The sequence below is a fragment of the Seriola lalandi genome, unplaced genomic scaffold (genome assembly GCF_002814215.2).
Source record: "Seriola lalandi dorsalis isolate HSWRI2012SDOR001 ecotype SW California unplaced genomic scaffold, Sedor1 jcf7180002054795, whole genome shotgun sequence".
In the NCBI taxonomy this organism is placed as follows: domain Eukaryota; kingdom Metazoa; phylum Chordata; class Actinopteri; order Carangiformes; family Carangidae; genus Seriola; species Seriola lalandi.
The window spans coordinates 3,709,609-3,730,669 of NW_019525348.1; the positions used below are offsets into that span (position 1 = coordinate 3,709,609).

The window sequence follows — 21,061 nt, forward strand, 5'->3', positions numbered from 1 at the left end:
TGATCTCCCCCCTCCCCACACACACACACACACACACACACACACTTCCAACCAACCACCCCTCCCAGGGCTACTTGTCAGCATATCAGTAACAAAGCAGATGAGGCTTTACATGTATCTCCAGTGTTGCCAGGTATTCTCCACAGCACAACACAGATACTGCAAAGCTGTTGCCATAGGGACCATTTAAGCTGCTGGCGGACGTTTATTTATGAAGCGCATGTTGCATTAATGCTCATTTGAATGCTCATTTGAATGCTTTGTAATGGTGTGCACATGTATACGAACTGTGAGTGTGCAGGGGAGGAGAGGTCATGTTCATGTGAGGACTACATCAATCTGTGTGTGTGTTCTTCAGAAGCCACTTAAGAATAAATTAAACATCTGAACGGGTATCTTACTGTTTAGACAGACGCACTGGCTGTTGTGCTGTGGACAGATTTCTTTCCTCGAGTCATGATAATCATTTTCACACCTCTGGTAATGTCTTTAATTCATAATGTAGGCCAATTGGGGCGATTTGATTCATCAACCCACCCCCTCAAAAAACACTCACTTAATTAAAGGATTAAAAACTTCTTTCAGAGTCTTTGAACTGTGCTGTGATTGAGTCAGTCATTGAAGCTGTGGTACTGTGGCAAGAAACGATAAGACGAATGGAATAACAGCAAAAAATAGTGTTGTTGAGGTGTTAGGTGGTCGATTTTGATGTAGAAGTACAGTGTGAAATACATAATTTCCACAGCACTGACTCTGTTCTGAAAGACCTGTGTTGGTTGCCCAATAATTACAGTTTATTGATTTTTGAATTTTGCTTTCACTTAAAGGTCCCATATTTTATACTTTCCGGGGTTTTATTTCAAGCGTTGATCCATAAGAAGATATATTTGTGGTTTTAAGTAATAAAAACCAGCTCAGTGTAGTTTTACATCTCCTTTCTCAGGCTTCTCTTTGGAGCACTTGCAACAATAGGTAATTGAATCATTGAAATCTGCTCTGAGCCTCTCTTCTGATTGGCTGACTGTTTTCCGAGTGATGGATTAAAAATATAGCAGTTTCCAGGTAAAACACAAACATATTTGGAGGAAGTCCTGACAGCTCATTTTAAGGCTCAGTTTCTGAATGCAGGCTGTGTGCATTTCTCTGTGGACTGAGCATTTTGATGCTTTTACAGTATTAATATAGAACCAACAACTGCTTTACAACCTAAAAAACAGGGGAATCTCACTTTATACAATATCGGACCTTTAATTATTGTAAATAAATCATTGAGCTATTCCTTATTTACACATTATTGAAGCATGTGCCCCCTTATTATGAAGTACTCATTTGTGTATCACTTCATGAGGATGTACAGCTGGTGGCACAAGTAGAAATCTCAGTCTGCTGGCTACAATGAATTTATTTTCTTTTGTCTAGTACCAATTGATGAATATATTTTGTTTTTTAACATGCAGTTAATTCAAAAAGAAAAAGACACAAGTGTCTGAAGTCCGACTCACGGTGTGGATGGGCTGTAGTTGACCAGGCAGTGTAAAACACCCAGCAAGTCTTCTTCCCAGTACACATCACTGAACCTCTCCTTCACAACACTGGCGAACGTGTGGTACTGGAGGTCCTTCAAAGAGAAGATGTACTCCCCTCGGAAGAGACAAAAAGTTGATTTTCAAATGAATATGTCTGAACAACTGAAGACAAGGTGATGGAGCAGGTCATTGCTTTGTTGTTTTATTCAAACATGCCTGCACTGAAGGTGTTATCTGGTAATAAAGCAACATTGTGCTGATTTTTAACCCACTTAGACATAGGGGTGACTGTTCTCTGTGACACTGCAGCTGTCTAGTTCACTTCTGCCATCCACTGGCATATTCTGACGTCAATGATACAGTGAGACAAGATAGAGCTTTATCTGTTCCTCTCCACCCAGGGGCATCCCAACAGCTCAGTCCGCTATCAGAGAGGAGAGCTGTATGTGTGTAAAAAAAATTGTGTAAAAAGCCCAAAATATCAACCAGATACACAGAACATTATTTTAATGTTCCCTAGATGTTCTGAGGAGGCATGTTAAAATAACCATGGTGGTACATTAAACAATTTTGTGAAGATCGTCTTGGAATCTCCTTAGACCCAGTGAACCCAGGCTGTCCTCACAGCCTCTCTCAGATGAACTGAAGTAACCCTTTATCAACACCACCACCCGTGACCACCTGTCATGTCCTAAATGTGTTCACTAACTTATTTTAAACAGGATGTTGTTTAACATTGTTGATTAGGTAAAAGTATATGTTGTTACAATATTTTTTGAACTGTCAGTATTTAGGTCAAGTTTGTATTCATGCCACTTTAAGCTGACAATTTGAACTGTTCATTCATTACTTTTATTTATTTCAGTCTTTTGTCTATTCCTTTTAGCTAACCACTTCAAAAGTTACCTGCACAGTTGACAGGAAATCACATGATCTCAGCAGCAGAAGTTGGTCTTCGTCATGTTATTTTTGCATGAACATATGCATTGCATGTACATAATCAGGCTCATAGGAAGATTATGATAAGAATGTAATACATGATGTTGTCGTGTAAAGCAAATGAAGCAAAAATAAAATGATGTTGCATGGTAAAGATACATACCCATGGCGATGTCCTCACTTCCATTATTCAGATAGCCATTAAGTGAAAACTCTCCCTTCAGCAGGTCAATCACCTCCTTTAAGGCAGGGTGGACTTTGGAGGGGGTTGACTCTGAGGGAGACTGGTTCTCACCTTGCATTCCTGGATTTGTTTGTCCAATGTGAGTTCTGGGCACACTGTGCTCCAGGTGGCTGTTAGAAATGATGGAGCTAGAATTGAAATATGATGGTGGGCCATATTCCTGAGCTTCAGGCCTCACAGGCACATTCAGACAGTTAATAAAGGGACCTTCAACGTTCTCTGGAACTGTGATTAGTTCTTGCAAAGGCTGTGGGACCAGCGAGAGATTTATATCTAACCCGAGGAGAGACTCAGGGGCCCTGACCTGCACAGGCACTAAAGAAAGACGTCCTGTTATGGGATCCTGACGGAAGAGGTAATTGTTGAAGACACCACAACCATTAAGGTTAGAGGATAATGGTCGAGGAAGAGACACTTCACGACAGGAAACATCAGGGAGTGTAGAAGAAGAGTTAACCAGTATCTTGTCACTGGAAGTTGTAGCAGTTGTAGTTATTGCCTGACTAACAGGCGACTCCTCTATGTGTAGCTTGGGTTCAGTCTGTGCAGGATGTGGGTACTCAGAGTGTGAGGGGAAATCAACATCCCTTTCCTCGATGTGTTCACTGATTTTTGTGAATCCATCCTCAGTCCTGTAAAACAAACAATCACTAATAAGCATTTTATTTATTAGAAATTCTTCAACATTCCTGGGAATATGCTTATTTGTTTTGCTATATCTATCCATCTATCTATTTATCTATCTATCTATCTATCTATCTGTACACATACACTATGCCATATATATATATATATATATAGTGGGCTCATTCAGTACTGCAGGATCACATGATACACACCTGCCCAAAGAGGGTGTTTCCCATACACAGTCATTACAAAATAACAATAAATACATAATGACTCTTTGTATAATCAAAATTCTATACATTCAGTCCAGTAAAATGTTTTAGAAGAGCTGTATCAGTAAATTATTTCATGTCATTTGCACATGTGTGTGAAGTCATGGGGAGGTGTGGTTAGAGAGCATTAAAGGTGTGGGAAAGTGGATTTGTTTAATCTTTGTACAGAGCCAGGCTGCTGGTCCCACACTGTTTTTGTGCTAAGATAAGCTAACCCACTTCACATCTAACTCTCAGCAAAAAAGCAAAAAAGTCTATTTCCCAAAATGTAAAACTATTACATTTAAATTTTATGACTTTTATCCTACAAATTGCTTTTTAAAAAGATGCGTCAGTATTACAGTGATAATAACATCGCACCCTTCAATGGCAGCTCCAAGATTTTGGCTCTCCTCCTCTGAGTCCCTTTCATTGGTCAGGATGATGGGGGTGAAGTGTGTGGCAGTGGAAGTGAAGGCCTCTGGGAGTTGGAGTTCCTTGCTGACTGGATAGCTGTGGGGAACAGGGCCAGGCACAGGAGCCAGTCGGCTCTCAGTGGCCATGGGCACAAAGCCTACACACAGTTACAAAAATGCCAGATACAATATCAGTGATATTGTCTCATGCAATGCACGTCTGTAAATTACACAAAATGTGTAAAATATTAGGAACACCTGCTACTGTGGCGTGATCCAAGTTAAAAGCCATGATACCTTTTAGTTTTTTTAAGGAATTCCCCCTCAGTCAGGAATGTGAGACGTAAAAGAAATGGCATTTGTGAGAAAGACATATCGCTAGTCAAAGGGTCTTCTTAATATTTGTCACATTTCGTGTATAATATATTGTACATTTCAAGGAAAACTATATTGCATGAGGGTCATCCATACTAAAGCGAAGCTGTCCTACCACTGTTGTTTTGTTCAGACTCTTCACATGAGCTGTGATGAGTTTCGGTTGCACTCAAATCTTCTGCATCTGTGGATTTTGAGACTGGCTGAAAGACAATAGAATTGATTCATTACAATAAGTAAAGAACCGAGAACACTGTGGGGGTCGAGTAGTAACAGCACATGTCACGTAACCACAACATCCATGCTTTGAATGCAGCCACGGACCTTTCTTACAAACCTGCCTTTCTGTCAAACCTGCCTCTTCACTAATAACTGACCAATCAAGAAAACAATAATAATAATGATAATAGAGAGACAATCTATTTTGAAGTGAGACAAAACAAGAGGATGACCGAACAGACAGAACAAACTGACTGATTCTGGGATTTAAGATGAAGACACAGAGGTTTAATTGTATCTGTGGTGTGAAACAAAGGAGGGTTTACCGGGTGAACTCTGCTGATGAGGTTGTTCCACACAGTCTCAGCATCTGTCCCTTGATGTGATAAGTAGTCACGACAGCTCTGGAACAGATCCACATAAAAACAATATGATAACAACAATAACAATGCAGAACACTCACAGACACCAATAATGTCATAATGAATTCACTAATCAAAACACCCATTGTTTCTTAAACTAACAGCTTCTTTCAAAAGAAATGACTGACAGCATAACAATAAAGGTAAATGATAGTATTTTTGTCGGAGAGTCCTTCAATGAAAAAATGACATGGTACTTTTACAACCTGGATTCTCTATATTTAAATTACAAGTGGTTTTTCTTCTAAAAAGGATTTGCCTGTTTGTACATGCCTCTCTGAAGTTGTGTTATTTGCACACTGATATGGAAATCTAATCAGGGTTTATTGATAGAGAACTTTTCATATACGTAAGTCAATATTAATTCAAATTATGTGTCTACAATAAGACAGACACAGAACAATAAAATAAAATGACTCAAAATAAAACAAAACAAAACAAATAAAAAGAAATAAGAAGAAAATTAAAACAATTTGGGGTCAAAATGAGCTTTTTCTAAGAGTTATTTTTCTATAGGAAGTGATTAATTGACAGGTCCTTCCTCACAGAATTAACAGGACTAGCCGACAGCCATGCTAACAGCTCTGCCAGGCTGTGTTTAGGCAGTATTTAGCGCTTTGAGCAAAATGCTAACATCAGCATGTTAACATGCTCACAGTGGTAATGCTAACATGCTGATGCTTAGCAGGTAATGATTGTCATGTTCACTAAAGAAAGACGTCCTGTTATGGGATCCTGACGGAAGAGGTAATTGTCGAAGACACCACAACCCAGTTTCTGTTTTGTAATAAAATTATCAATGAGAAAAGGATTAATCGATATTCATCAAAAAGTAAAGCTTTCATTTTTCTCTTGTAATTTAGTTGTACACTTTTTTTTTTTTTTTTACAAATTTAAATCCCACTGCTATATATCTAAGAACAGGCAGCTGAAAACTGTGATATTGTTGATGGGGCTGCTTAAGTCTGAGAGATCAGTGGGAACACTGGAATGAGAAAAGTAATGGGATGACACAGGATCAATTTCAGGCCGGTGCAGTGGGGAATTGCAAATAGCAGAGCTTTGCGTCTGAGGAAGAAAATGGAATAATATGGGAGGCCACATGTGAAGCATGCAGTGTCAGACAGAGAGCCTCGGTGATAAATACATCAGGCTGGCAGAAGAAAAAAAAAAGTAAAAAATTGCCAAAGTAAAGTGGTAGATTGAATGAGCAATGCATTCTTTTCAAGAAAATGTTGAAATAATAATACCTTCTTAGCCATAATGATGGTAGGTCTCTCAATGGGTGTCCTCTTTGCCATCTCCAGGAGCAGTCTCTTTAGTTTGCGAGGCATCGCCAGTTTTTGATTGGGGGATAAACTGAACTTGGCTGTGGCCCAGAGAATAGCAGCAACCCCGTACACACAAACCTGAGCCAAGACAGAACAGAGGAGAGAGCAGAAAACCTTACAACCAATGCAAACGACTGATGAAAATGAATTAAAGAAAGAAGCTCAGACGGACAGACCTTTTCAGTCACAATGCCATGTTCTTGATATTCGGGAGCAAGATAAAATTCATCTAGGGGTCCTGCAAAGAATTCTGAATGTCAGTTATTAAAGTCAACAAAAGCCTCCAGACACTGTTGCCCCATATACTTCAGCAATCTATTCTGTAAGTAAAGATTAAGAAAAGCAAGGAAGTAAACCTACCTATGTTTTTAGGCTTCAAGAAAAGCACCTCACCCTCGCAGCCCACGTACAACGTGTCAAGGCATAAATACGCTGATGGAAAAGAAAGAAATCAGCTGCAAAGAATTGTGACAAACATGCAGCATAATTTGAATATTTTTTTCATTCCCTTTTTCTTTCTTCTGGTATCTCCCATCATTATCGTAACAGCTGGTTATAAATGAACAGCAAAAATGAAAAATGATAAAAAATAAATAAAAATAACGTGTGCTCTCATACAATATGGGACTGTGCTTAATATTAAGTTCTTAAATACTGGTTTCATGCAAGAAGTGGGTAAAATCACCTGGAAAGTCAATGTAGGTCTGCAGTGAGGACAGACAGGTAAAACACAGAGCCCACAGCTCATTAACCGTCAGCCTCCGTCCACGAGTAAGTAACTCTCTTAGAGAGATCCACTGGATATAAGATACAGAACAAATCCAGACTTAAAAACACATGAGTGACAGACTTAAAAGCTTCAGCTGGTATCTGAGGCCCGATTAACCCGACCTGAAGTGATCCCTTACCTGATTTTTTTCGAAATCTACTTGTGTGTGTCACTTTGGCCTATTACTGCTGAATACCTATGTGACTACTCTGTCTCTCGAGACGGAATACTTTAGTCTCAAACTCAACTAGTAACTCAATAAATGTATTCATACAGAAGAGTCATGTAAAGGTTCTGAGTAACTGTTCTGACAAAAAGAGATGTGTAAGTGAGTATGTTACAGACGTTTCATTAAGCTAACACCCTGTATGTCTCCTTTCATTAATACTGTGTACGTCCTGGCAGATGTTAGAGGAAACAGAAGACAAACTTAGCACAAGGCCCACTTGCTACCTTTTTTTTTTTTCCAGAACTTGGTCTCCCTACCAAAAGACCAATTGTCACATTACTGGTTTTATACTTAGGTCACATGTTGACATGGAGCAAATTCCATCTGCTGATGAAGACTGTGAGATGCTGTGGAAAACATGGACCTGAAGATTATTTTAATCCAACTCTTCCTATTTCTGCGCTGACCTACATCCCCACCATAAAAACCTTCTTCATGTTTCAATCTTTCTCTTTCATAAGCTGCTCTTATTGACAGGCAGCCAGTTCTCTTGTGGACTTCTATAACAGCACCAGACATAACTGTGATTAAATCTAAGATGCAACTGCACTGGCTAACCTCATCCTGAGATTCTTCATTCAGGCACAGCATGCTTTTGGTCATGTGGTTATTAGGAATGTAGAGGCTGTTGTTCGATGAGCGCTGGTCCCCAGAAGAGTCCTGGTCCATTTCCAGGTCCTGACAGGAAGATGCTAAATCCTGGATACATTCAGATTCACTTTCGTGGCACTCCTGACTCTCTGTTTCTCCACTGCACAAAGTCTCTGCAGCATCCTTGTTCTCTTGTGACATCTGGTTGTCCACAACTGAGTTCACATAATCCTCAGTGCTACTATGAGGGTAAGATTCACACGACCTGCCCCGGTTCAGCCTTTGAAGTCTGTTACTCCACATAGACTTGCAGCTCGAGTGTTCGTCTGCTCCTATCTCAGTGAGGTCTGACACCGGTATACTGATATCTCCGTGTGGTGGAGGGGAAAGACAGGGGGGGTTGTTGGAGTCCGGGACAGAGCAGGAGCGGTTGAGAGCCCCCCTCACCCTGTTCAGCCTCTGCTGGGCTCTCCTCCTCACTGGGGAGCTGTTGTGGGACCTGCAGTCCATCTCGTCTGCCAGGATCATGCCGTCTCCTTCACTGTTGTCCATATCCTCAGCCCAGAGAGAGGAGTCCCAGCCCGCACACACCTGCAGATTACATTTACAGCATTCAGTCATTTGTTTCTCTTAATTATACATCAGTGGGTGTAAAACAGATTAGAGTTCAGATAATTGCAAAAGTGAAGCAGAAATTAAAGAACCTTGGTCAATTTTTTTAACTTATTATATCTTATGCTTTCAAGGGCTGTTGGAGGCCACTGCTTATTTACATTATATAGACGGGTTCCCAAACAATGTCACAGTTACGTGCGGCGTTGAGAATGAAATGAAATGTCTGAGAGCTAATGGGGACATCAACATGAGTTGCTTTTGTGCTATAATGTCTTGAAATGGCAAAAGTAATGGGTGGAAAATTATCAGTATCTAAAGACAGAAACCTCCTCTTCAAAATTAGCAAAATTGGCCATTAGTAACAAGAGATTAGGTCTGACTCTGGCTTTTAATAAGGTGGTGAGTAGTTTAGAAGATTTTAAGATAAGGCAGCCCATTCTGTTAATGCTTGTTTTGAGCCGGTTTAAGGAAAAAGTGCAAAAGTTTGTTAGGCTCTGTGATCAAAGCCGTGATCAGTTTGAGTTTCAGTGTGAAACATGCATTGTGTTGTTAAAAAAACAGACCATGACAGGGTGTGAACGGTGTCTTTACATGTTGATAGATAAAACTTCTAAATCCCACTGGCACTGCATCTATTATTATGACATCTAATAATAAGACATTAGCATATTTTCAGTGTCTGGTATATTCATATTAAAAAATGCAAATGTTACTCAAATCAAGAATGAGGCAATTTCAGAGCTTAAACAGGTAAAAAGCAGCAAGTATATATCCTATTGTTACTTTTTTTAATGCTAATATTACAAGGGGGAGCTTCTTTGCTCTTAACCCATGCTTCCTGTTGCTGGTTTGAGACACACAGTCATTTTCCACAACCTGCATGAGCCAGTTTTGTGTGATCTCGGTTAGCGATATCACCGCCTCTCGTCCCCCTGGAATTCCATGTGTCACATTAAATAGAGCTGACAGACATCTATCATTGTGAGTGTTGTTAAAAGGTTTGGTTGATGTGAGTTCCACATACAATTTTTACCTCTTAACAGTACTATTACTGGTTTCTAATTTATGTTGGTTTATTTTTTAATAATGAAAATATCCATGTACAAGCTGTTGTGACATTGTAGCGATGTTTTTTCCACCCCCTTCCTTTGAACGTTCATCCTTGATTTTGAAAATGGGAGACCCATACACAGCTGTCGGCGAGCACCGGAGGGCGAGCAAGGCTAACTACTGTTTGCTTCCCAATTCTGTTGTGCTTCAATTATTTGTTCATCCAGAGCAGCAGCTTCCTGAGAATGTTTGCAGCTACACACCGTCACATACCTGCTGCCTGGACAGACTATTTGCCTTCACAGAATTTTCACTGCACAGGTCTTTGGTATTATCATCTGAGCTCAGTCTTCTGAGCAGACATCTGGGTTTGGGATGCTGCCATCTTGCCTCCCAGGAGCCTTCCTGCCCATCTGTGGATATACAAAGACGGCATGTAGTACCCAGCAGACACCAATCAGTGACATGTCTAAAGAGATAAAAATGACCTTGAAATGTTGAAACTGATTCAATGGAAAGCACCCGTCGCCCGACAGAAGACAGCTTTCGGCACACAGCAGCGGAGGAGGTGTGAGACAGCCGAGCTTCAGCCAGAGACACGATGTCCTGAGGGAGAATTACACTTGCAGGTTTGCAATCCACAAGAAAGACACAGAAGACATAATGCTTATGTTCTACTTTTGCCAATACTTGTCTTGTTTTAAGAAAGTAAAAGTAAACCTCAGTAACATGTTGCATTTTTTTTTTCAAAAAGACGAATGAAAGAGCTGCTGAATCAGAGATTACACAGAGTTGCAGAAGCCAAGAGCCTGCACATAACATCATGACTTCAGCTCTCTATAACTTCTCTGTGAGGAAAAGTTATTATCAAAACACTTTTGGATTCACATATTTTCAAGTCAAGTTCCAATCTATCACGTCCTACAAGTATAACTTGTTTTTCATTTTATTTTTTGTGGCTGAGGATTTTCTGAGCTCTCTGAAAGGTCTTATATAAATCCTTTTTTTATTATTATTATTATTACTATTATGATGATCATTATCAACTAATTCAAAAATATATTTTATTACTTATTTAGTATTGTACTTTTGTTTTGCCCTGCTGTTAAAGTTTAAGTGGTGACAGACTGAAAGTGAATGGACTTCTGTCATTTGCACTGACGCACCATTTCCACTTGATGCTGCTCAAGAGCACTGACTGACTGACTGACATATGACTGACTATATGCACTGCCAATTAATCATAAGAGAAAAAAAGGCTACAGTTATAATTACTGTAAACATAATTATTCCTCCTGAAGGACCAATCTGATTGCACTTGTGACTGTAAAGGACCGGGGACGTAGCACTGTACTGGGATATGTTTTACGACTTGTTATGTCACACTGACCACACATGCAGCTGTGCAATCACCATCCATCTCTCTTCAGTTAAGACGACTCTAAAACAGCATGAATTTATTTCCCTTTGTGTCTATTTCATCATGTTTTATGCCTGTTCTTGTTTTTCGTTAACATTTATTTCATTTTTCATGTCTTACTCTCTAATTTTACCTCGAAAGTTAGTATTTTTTAAATCCCTAAAGGTCAAACAAATCATGCTAATTTTGCATTAGCATTGAAATGAACCTAACTTAACACTTAACTAAACACTCGTAACTTCAGACATTGTACTTCTTTTCATCTGGATATCACGACAACACAGTTGCTCAAGTGAAATCTGTAATTATTCCACGCCTGTCTCACGGTGGTGAAACCATGATCGATAAATCATTCTAGCAGTAGAGAAGAGTCAGCAAGGTTTTTATACCTGCAGCAACGGCCTGTCCTCGGGCTTCTCCTCCTGCATCTGCTCCAACAGCTTCTGGATTTCTTCTCCCAGTTCCGCCTCTAGCTCCGGCTCAATGACGAAGTTCAGTGCAGCAGAAAGCGTAGAGCCCAGAGAGTAAACATGGCCCTGTAGCCGGGGATGGAGGACACAAAAACACTATCATCATCAGGAAGCAGCTGCAACTGTGAATATACACCGAGTGCAGAAAAAGGCTAAATAAAAAAAATACAGGATCCTCTCACCATTCTGGGCAGTAATTGTCATGTATTGTATGTATTTATGATGGAGCTTTTGTTTTGCTTTGCTACACTGACAGTAGATATTATGGTCAGCTCTCTGCCAGCAGCGGATTTGAACCAGGTGCTTTTGACTTAAAACCCGAGACGTAACGATCACTCCCGACTGCTGAAGTGGGCTGTACCCATATTTATTTGCTAAAAATAGAAGAGTAAATACTCAGCTGGCCTTAACTCCTGTTTTGCTTATGCTTTTACTCTGGCAGTGTGTAAAACCTCCCTTGAGATAAAACACACTTGGGGAAAAACATCAGAGGAGTGAAGGAGATGTTTGTTTTTTTGTCAGGAATTTAGTGTATTATGACAGACAGCAAAATTAGAATGAAAAGTTTATTTTGGAATTCAGTTGAATTGAGTCTACTGTACATTTATTCATGTGATGGTGAGAACAATGAGAGGGCAGAACAGAGACCTTCTCAGTAATAGTTTAAGATCATAAATAATTTATTTGAAGATTCATTAAACCCACAATGATGAAACTTATACTACAGAAAAAGATCCAGTGGAAGAATTGCAGCATGAAAGACCAATACATATACAGTAGGCAGACACATGGATCGTACCTGGAGCTGCAGGTATATTCTGTCTTATGATGTATGTCTATACACAGCTCCATTAAAATGAGTTGAAGCCTCAGGCCAATGAACAACTATCATGCCAGTCTGTCATTAGATTCAAAGGGGTGATGTTTAAAGGATAATTCAGGCGTATTTAACCTGGGATCTTAATTTGAGCTATTCCCATTGTTTCTATTAGTTACAGTAACAATGGGAATATGGCCAGTCTCTTAAGAGAGGTCAGACATGGCAACAAACATGAGCAGTCAGATGATCAGACAGGTTGTATAGGATCTAAAATGACTGACTCGTGTTTTATTTCCCATGTTAACACCTCTTGTAGTTGAAAGCACTGTGCCACATATTCAATAAACTTGATAAAAATGAATAAAACAAACCCAAGAAAATGCCCCCTCTTAGCTATATATACACTCAGGGTCTACCCATTAGTTAGACCTGTACAAATGAATGGAATCCGAAACACCTGATCTTTTATGATGTGTATAATGTTCAGTTTTCTGACACTGTCAGAGAGGTGTTGATTCAAACATGTTTTAGCGTTGAGAGGAAGTGTCTTACTGAACCACATTATATTGAGAGGTGTTTCTAGTATTCTACCCTCGTCATGTATCTAAATACAGAAGAAAAAAAGTTAGAAACACCCACACGACACTACCTTTAATGACTGCCTCCGTTACATAGTATAGTATATATATAATATAATATAATATAATATATTTTGAATTGAATTGAAGTTACACATTCCGACGGTGTCACCAAAAACGGAACATTACAAACTTCGTAAAGGTAGAATGTACAGCACTGTACAGGTGTGCCAAATAAAGTGGCTGTGTTGTAATAAACTGGAATCATCCTTTAAGCCATGACCTTGTCTCTTGTGTACTGTTCGAGTGCTGCCTCCTATTTCACTTTATCACATGATGACAGAGATGACAGATGACCTCGTAGCTGAGTGGCTGCTGGTTTGTGTGGGGAATCTTAGGTGAGGAAACAGAACAAGCAACGCTCTCCGCTCCCTCAGCAAACACAGACACGGTGTCCGTCTGTGTGACTGTGTGCGACCGACAGAGTCCAACTGTGATCAGATTCAAATCTGTAAGAAGATTCAGAATTTCTCACCTCAAACGTGCTGCCTGTGTTGTCAAACTCAGGAGGCACAAAGGAGCCTTCTGGATCATCTGCAGGTGAAAAACACACCAATTAACCGCTCCATTAAACTTGTCTGAAACGCAACACATACATCACAATGTCATCAAACGGGAACAAACGGTGCATTTGCCATTTGATGTGAACACTCTGTTGTACAGCCATGTCAGTTCTGTACGGTAACCCACTTGCTAAGGATCCACTGTAATGAGATGCAAATCAGAGGAATATGTATCCATGCTGAACCACAACAGTCCAGTGAGCTAGTGCAGCCGTTTTCCCTTTATTTGCATAATTCATGTGTCAGAGATAATCCCTGACAAACAAGACAGCAGCTATCTGCAGATCAGAAGCTGAAGCAGCCGCACAGGAGCGGTGCAGCGTCTTCCTCCTCCTAAAATAGGCCAGTGTTCACACTGGCTATAAGCAAGACACACAGATACATGAAAACATCACTGTAAACACACCCAACACTCCCTCAGCTGGACTCATGGACTCATGGATGCGTATGGAGACAGAGGGAGAGAGAGGTTGAACCCGGAGTTAGAGGAGCAGAAGGAAACTAGTAAAGTGGGTCATGACGGATCTGGGTTTGTCTGCTAGAGCCATGCTATCCTTGCGCAGGTGTACTGAGTGAGGCTAATCTCCATTTCTCTGCGCTCCCCTCCTCTCCCGTCCTGTCCACTCCTTTCCTTTCCTTTCCTTTCCTCTCTTCTGCACTTTAACTCCCTCTCCTCCTCAGCACTTTTCATCTAATCTTCTTATTCCTTGACTCTCCTCGCTTTCCATATATTTCCTCTCCTCTTTCCTTTCTCACCTCTTTCTGTTACTGTCCTCTTTCTTTCCTTTCTTTTCCTCTTCTCTCTTCCATTTCATTTCCTTCCCCTTCCTGTCCTAGTCTTTCCTTTCCTCCTCACTTGCTTCAACTGACCTCCTCCTCAGTCTTTTTACTTTCTGTTACTCACCCATCCTTCCCCTTTTCCTTTCCTTCTCATCCCTCTCCTCTCCTTTCATTTCAATCCTTTACTTTCCTCCTCCCTTTGCTTTGCCCTCGCCTTCTCTTTCCTATTCTCTCCTCACCTCTTTCCTGCCCTCCCCTCCCTTGCTTTTTCATCTCCTACTCTCCCCTGTTTTTCCTTCTGTCCTCTCAAAGACGTCGACAGTTCAAACAAACACGAAGGAGGAAAGGGACAGACAGGAGAACAAAAGGAGGACGAGGCATTTAACGTCTTTGAGGTCGGGAAGAACTGTAACCCGGTGAAATAGGCAGTGAATAAGAGAGGGGGAAAAAAGACAGCCGTTGTCAGTGACGCAGCTGCCTCCAGGGTGATGGTGAGAGCTTGGTGAGTCATGTATGCCTACAGCATTTTAGCACAACAGGCAGTATGAGCTGAGCAATATCACACTCTCTCCAAATGGGCTGATTATAGAGAGCACAGTCAGTCCTGTTTTATCACAAATGGAACAGTTTGCACTGCGGAACCTCCTGGGAAAATTAGCAGCTCTTCTTGGTCAACGTGGTATTAAAACCATTAGAGGACATTTTGCTTCTCTGGCCGGTAGCTTTGGCGCTACCACATCACCCACAGTCACGTACAACTGCCTTCCTGTTATTACTGCAGTAATTAATTAGCTGAAATGAACCCTATTGATGAGTCACTGTGGCAACAGCTATTCTCACTGAGATTCATGACTACAGCTCCTCAAGGTCACTCTATTATGCAGCATGGCAGGGACAGGGTTTGTGTGGGAGCACGGGATTGGCTGGCGAAGTGTGCGTCAGCTTGAGATTTCACCGGTATCGCACAAAGAGCTCAATTAGACGGAATCAACAGGAAACTGCGCAGCGAGTGAAGCAGAGAGCGTAGTGTTGTGATTAATGATACACATGCACTGTGTTCAGGATGTGTTCAGCAACACGAGAAAGTTAATGTGGGCAACGCGGCTCCTTTCTCTGTCTACAGGATGAATCATAGCCAAAGGAGTGAACAATATCCAATAGAGCAGGACAACAAATGAGCCAGTGGAGGATTTTAGCTGACAGAGTAATCAAAACATCGCTTCATGGTGTCTCTGTTACTAAAGATCTTTGTAGAGATACAAAATGGATACAACACTCAAAAGGATACCATGCTGGCTGTGTAATGTGTTTGACTATATGTGTGTGTGTGTGTGTGTGTGTGTGTGTGTGTGTGTGTGTGTGTGAGCAGCGCAGGTTGACTGCTGATAGGTTAACCGAGCTGTTACCACAACAACAATCCCCCTGGCAAACTCTAACACTGCTCTTCTAATCAATGCTTATCAATTTCTGACATTTGGCATCAGGGCTTGGAACAAGTGCGTGCAATACTGTGTGTGCGTGTGTGTGTGTGTGTGTGTGTGTGTGCATGCATACATGAGTGTGTGTGTGTTGAGTGTGTGTGTGTGTTATTGTGGAGGTAGAGAATGAGATAGAGAAAGAATGACAACAGCAGAGGAGAAGGAATGACAAAAAGATTGGAGACTAGAAAGAGGGATAATAACTCCTGAGAGGATAAATCTGTCTTTCTGTTTGATGTGCAGGACTGTGAAGGAGGAAGATGTCTCGTGTTCAAATCAGAGCAGCCCTGCACACAGATCCACTGTGTCACTGAGAGCGTGTTTTCAAGCAGGAATTAGCAAACTGAAACCGATTTAGATCAGGGCAAAAAATCACTGAGGAGAAAAAGGTGGCTTCAAACAGTTTAAGCTGTTAACGCACAACCTCATATTTAAACTTCCAAATCTCTAATGTATTCACATCCTTGTTTCAAAATAAAAGTCTACTAACGCCTGATCAGCAGCATGTAGGATTCAACAGCCCAACCATTGGCTACATAATGGGTGGAAGTCAAATCCAATATCAGGATATACAGTAATATGCAAAATGTCATGCAAGCAATAGTAAACAGTAAAGCGTGTCAGGTAGAAAAAAGTAGTAAAGTACAACTCAAGGAGTATAAAATGTCTTGAAAGTGGTTGAGTTCTTGTCCAAATAGAACAAATATATAAATAACAGTGTATCTGTGCCATAGACTCACCACTGAGCTGCTCCATGAAGCAAACATTCCCATGGGCATTGAAGGCCAGCGTGTCGGGCGTTATACAAAGGGTATGGAAGAGGTGGGAGGGTCTGATGCTCTGCAGGGCCAGAGCACACTCTGCACACACCGCCCACACCTCCTCCTCAGACAAACAGCTGTCCCGCAAAGAAAGGATGTCTGCCAGGGACACGTTCTCCTGTGGACACACACACACACACACACACACACAAGTATGTAGCGCTTGAGATTAAAAACAGCCTAGGTTGTTTGAATTTTGGTAAAACGTAAAGGGGCAGGCCTGATCTGTATCAGCGCTCTGGCTCTTGTTTAGTGCTTGTGTAAGGGCAAATGTTAATGAGGATTTCTCTTTACTCTTTAATAATTACCTGCCTTTTGTGCGAATTTTCCATTTTTAGCTTGTAGCTACTTAGCTTGGTCATCCAGTTGTTTCAAAACAATAGGAAGCAGACTGCAACCGTCATCCTAACTAATGAGGACTGTACCTGACAGAACCTACAAGCTTCCCACTCAATCTGTCTATAGCCATATGAATAAAATGATTCAGCTACTTTGAAGGACTTTTAATTTAGTGAGGAGTCTCTGCACAGAATATCATATTTTAATGTACAGCAATAGGGACCAGAAGGCAGAGCATTCATGTTGTCCTACCTAAGCATGAGCACCAGAATGCACCATCAAAGTTTTAAAGAGAGTGTGCCTGCACTCAGCTTCATTTCAGTCCGCTAACTCATGTGGAACCGGTTTATTAAAATGTAAATACAGCGCGTGCAAAGTTACAGTTTGGCATTAAGGCTTTGACCTTGTCAATCTCTGCAGCACAGAGGGACGTCGGGGAGTTCTACCTCAACTCTGGAGAAACTAGACACTAAAGGTGGAGGCTGCGGTGGAGGTGAGGGAACTGCTACAATTATATAGCAGCAGTAGCAGCAGCAGCATGAAAGATTGAAGTGAAGACCTTATTGCAGAAGGTTCAAGGGGTTGGAGAACATATATTATATTATATTATATTACCATTTTTATTTATTGCAATTGCAAGTTTTATTTTATAGTTTTGTATTATACCAATACTTACAATACAATAAATTATGATTTACTATATTTTCCAAACTTTCAACTCATAACTCAACTCAGTGTGCAATACTGCCACACTTTCCTGCAGCAGGTCACTAAGTTTGCAGCTAATGGCATGGTTACTGTCAAACAGGAGGCTGATTGAATACTCTAAAAGTTCAGCAATAAATGTGAAGTATAATCACTGTAAGGCTGAGAAACTCTTCCCCTTCTCTCTTTTCTGCATGTTTCATAATGCTGTTTGAGATTGCATTCCTGAAGAATGGCATCTTTCTCCTTGAAGCGGAGAAAAGTAGATGTTGCATTTGTCCTTGAAAGTCCTAGAAAAATGATAAGTCGTCTTCTTCCCTTGAGACTGCCTCTTTGTCTACAAGTCAACATTTATTTCAGCTTTAGACAGAGACAGTAGGTGTAAGCTGAGTGGAGGTAAATCAAAGTGTAACAAGATGGAAAACCACACCCCGAAAATGAAATCATTATCATAAAAGTGAAACAAAAAATCTAATTGGGGAGAAAATAAAAAATCAATTTGCGAGTCCTGCTCGTACATTCTTGTCTTAAACTCAGATTAAAATTGAGCAAAAAGAAACCTTCGCTCTCCAATAGATGAATGTGAAAACAGCCTTTAGTGTCAAACTCTGCGCACACTTTATTCTGCACAGTGAAGCTCAAACATCCACAAGAAGGAACAATACGCAAAACACATTTCTGAGAGGAAAAGAGGGAGCTGCCTCTGTACAAACAGTTTATCAAGTCTTTGCACATTTTCTATCACACTCTATCAGAATAAAATGTGCTGCAGAATGCACAGCAAGATAAATGGACACGCTGTTTACAGTTATAATACAGACTTCTAACTTTAGACTTTTTCTTGACACATTTATGCTATTTTCACTTGTAGGACAATTGTAGGCTTAAAAATAATTAAGGCACCCATTGGAAGTCCCTCGTTATACAGAAGTCTTATGGGTCCCATATTTTAAATTTGTTTATAAAGTAGGTCAAAGTGCTGTAAAACACTGTGAAAGTATCAAAGTGCTTAATAAACAGAGGAATGCACACAGCCTGTATCCAGAAACTGAGCCTTAAAACCTTAAAACCCACTACAGCTGAGTTTTTCCAAGACAGGCTCTGACCCTCTCTTCTGATTGGCTGATTGAACTGGTGTTACTTGAGCTCAAACCCCGGCAAAGGAGCTGTAAAACTACACTGAGATGGTTTTTTGTATTTAAAACCTCAAGTATATCTTCCCCTGGATATCAAAACATCAATACACAATAAACACAATAAAATATGGGACCTTTAATTTGGAAAAAAACAGTGAATGCCCCTGAACAGTGCCCTAATTTTGATGCCAAGAGCAAAAAAATCATATTCAGTAGCAAGGGTATTTGGTACACGAAGTACATTACATCACACTTTTCATAACACGAAGTGACTCTACATACCCACATTAACACACTACATCGTCTGTGATCCACTATCACCAAATGGCCCCATTTATCCGGGCAGACGCAGTGATCTCAGAGATTCCATGCGGCGTGCTGCATAACGCCACTGTCCGATCATTACAGGATCTTCTGTTCGCTTCGCATGTGAACACATGGGCCTGGGCTCAGACGGAAGGGTGGAAGTGGGCAGTGTGGGGTCTTCACAAAGCAGCGACTGTCTAACACTATACCCAGTACTTTAATTACCATGAACTTGACATATTTTTTCTTCCATGACATTTATACCACACCAGAGCATCTCTGAATAGGAAATTATTTTTACTCTAACTGTGAACGTCTTAACGCCTGTAATCTCTTTGATATTCAACAACCGCATTGTCTCTGACTGGCAATAGAAGTGTCCATCTGTTTGGCTCTGTGACTCCCTCAACTCTCCTGTAGGTGCAGGACAGTTGCAGCAGATTGTGAACAAAGCACATTGATGTGATCTAGTGGGGTAGAGCACAATTACAGGGCAGGGAAGTGCCATTTCAAGCAGCAGCAGCAGAAGCAGCAGCAGCCCCATAAATAGACAGTTTCCCTTGAGAACAGTGCAGGGGAAAGCTAGAAGTCTCGCTCACTCCCCTCAAGTTAAATATGCTGTCCTACATAAGTTTGCCTCTGAGCTCCAACAGTCTGATGAGACTAGTGGTGGTGTTCTTCCTGTGTCTGTAATCTGGGACTGAGAGGAGAAGTGAAAGAGCATGCCAGTACTGTATGTATTAAAGGATTAAAGGATAGGTCTGTCTTAACAACAACTGTCAGGTGCCCATTGATTGTTAAAACAGGTTTTTCTTGCTTTCTTACTGGTCAGCCAGAGATCTGAGATCAGGGACTAAACTAAATCCACAGACCTCCCTCCCTGCAAAATGTATGCCAAAGTTTATCTGAGGTTAATACGACACGTCGGCAGTCAGATGAAGCAAAATCAGGTAGATATCTTCCAGAGTTACTGTTTTGAGGACAGAATTACCTCATTGTATCACTAACACTTCACTGCAGCTCAACAAGTTAACACTGTGCAGGGAAACAAAGAGGACATTTTCTTATTAAAAACTTTGGATGATACCCGCTTGCTCCGTCTGACTCACACTGCTGAGGCCTCATATTAACATCATATAGACTTTGGAATATATTTTTACAGAAGAAAAAAAGGATTGTGGATTTTGTCTCCTATCACTCACCAGCTCATTAGGAGGGGATCTCTTAACGGCCAGTGTGAACAGGAGGAACCATTACAGCAAGAAAAAGCTGAAAAAGCTTTTAATGTACATAGCAACACCTGACTACTGATTTAAGACAGACCTGAAATTGCATTCCATTTATGCTACTTTATACCTCCACTCCTCTGCATTTAACTGACAGATACAAGATACTTTTCAGATGAATATTTCCCAGAAAAATGCAATGAATCTATAAAGTAAAGTGCATGGCCTTATTGTCTTGTGACCCCCTTACAAAGAAGCAAGCTGTAGATGTCTATGAGCTGTTTGCTGTTCCAGGACATACTGATTTCTTTAAACTTCTCAGGTGGTTTCTCTTGAATAAATGTCAGAGGCTTTTGTTTTCATCTTTTCTACCTCATTCATTATCTTAGAGCCTCCAGATTTATCTTGTGATGCTCACACAACTACACAACTCTACATATCTGTATATAAAACAGTCACTTAAGAAACTTTGCTTTGATACTTTGAATACATTTTGCTGCAAATATTTGTTTTCACTTCTATAGTAGGGCTTAGTACTTATCCTTAAGGAAAGGATCTGAAACGCCTCCTTCTTCCAGCAGTTATAGCAAGAGGTTACAGAGACAAAGCAGGTCAGACAAACAGTAAATGGACAGTATGACAGTATGACAGAAGAGTGATGGCATCAGGTCCACTGCCACCTGGTGCACACATAATAACTCTGACGTACTGTAATGAACTGACAAAGTCTTCGTGTGTGTGTGTGTGTGTGTGTG

The 21,061-nt window shown here is 40.7% G+C and overlaps 1 protein-coding gene across 1 annotated transcript in view; it reads right to left on the reverse strand.

The window, feature by feature from the left end:
* The window catches only part of kndc1 (kinase non-catalytic C-lobe domain containing 1), a 39,718-nt gene that overhangs the window by 17,765 nt on the left and 892 nt on the right, over nt 1-21,061 (reverse strand). Inside the window, exons 2-16 of the mRNA XM_023425942.2 lie at nt 16,514-16,712; nt 13,428-13,486; nt 11,414-11,560; nt 10,093-10,210; nt 9,878-10,017; nt 7,907-8,530; nt 7,036-7,147; nt 6,711-6,782; nt 6,527-6,588; nt 6,270-6,428; nt 4,924-5,001; nt 4,494-4,581; nt 3,969-4,161; nt 2,629-3,341; nt 1,503-1,641 (exon numbers count right to left, since the gene is read on the reverse strand). Of these exons, the coding sequence (XP_023281710.1) occupies nt 1,503-1,641; nt 2,629-3,341; nt 3,969-4,161; nt 4,494-4,581; nt 4,924-5,001; nt 6,270-6,428; nt 6,527-6,588; nt 6,711-6,782; nt 7,036-7,147; nt 7,907-8,530; nt 9,878-10,017; nt 10,093-10,210; nt 11,414-11,560; nt 13,428-13,486; nt 16,514-16,712 (2,903 nt within the window). The remainder of the gene's footprint in view (nt 1-1,502; nt 1,642-2,628; nt 3,342-3,968; nt 4,162-4,493; nt 4,582-4,923; nt 5,002-6,269; nt 6,429-6,526; nt 6,589-6,710; nt 6,783-7,035; nt 7,148-7,906; nt 8,531-9,877; nt 10,018-10,092; nt 10,211-11,413; nt 11,561-13,427; nt 13,487-16,513; nt 16,713-21,061) is intronic.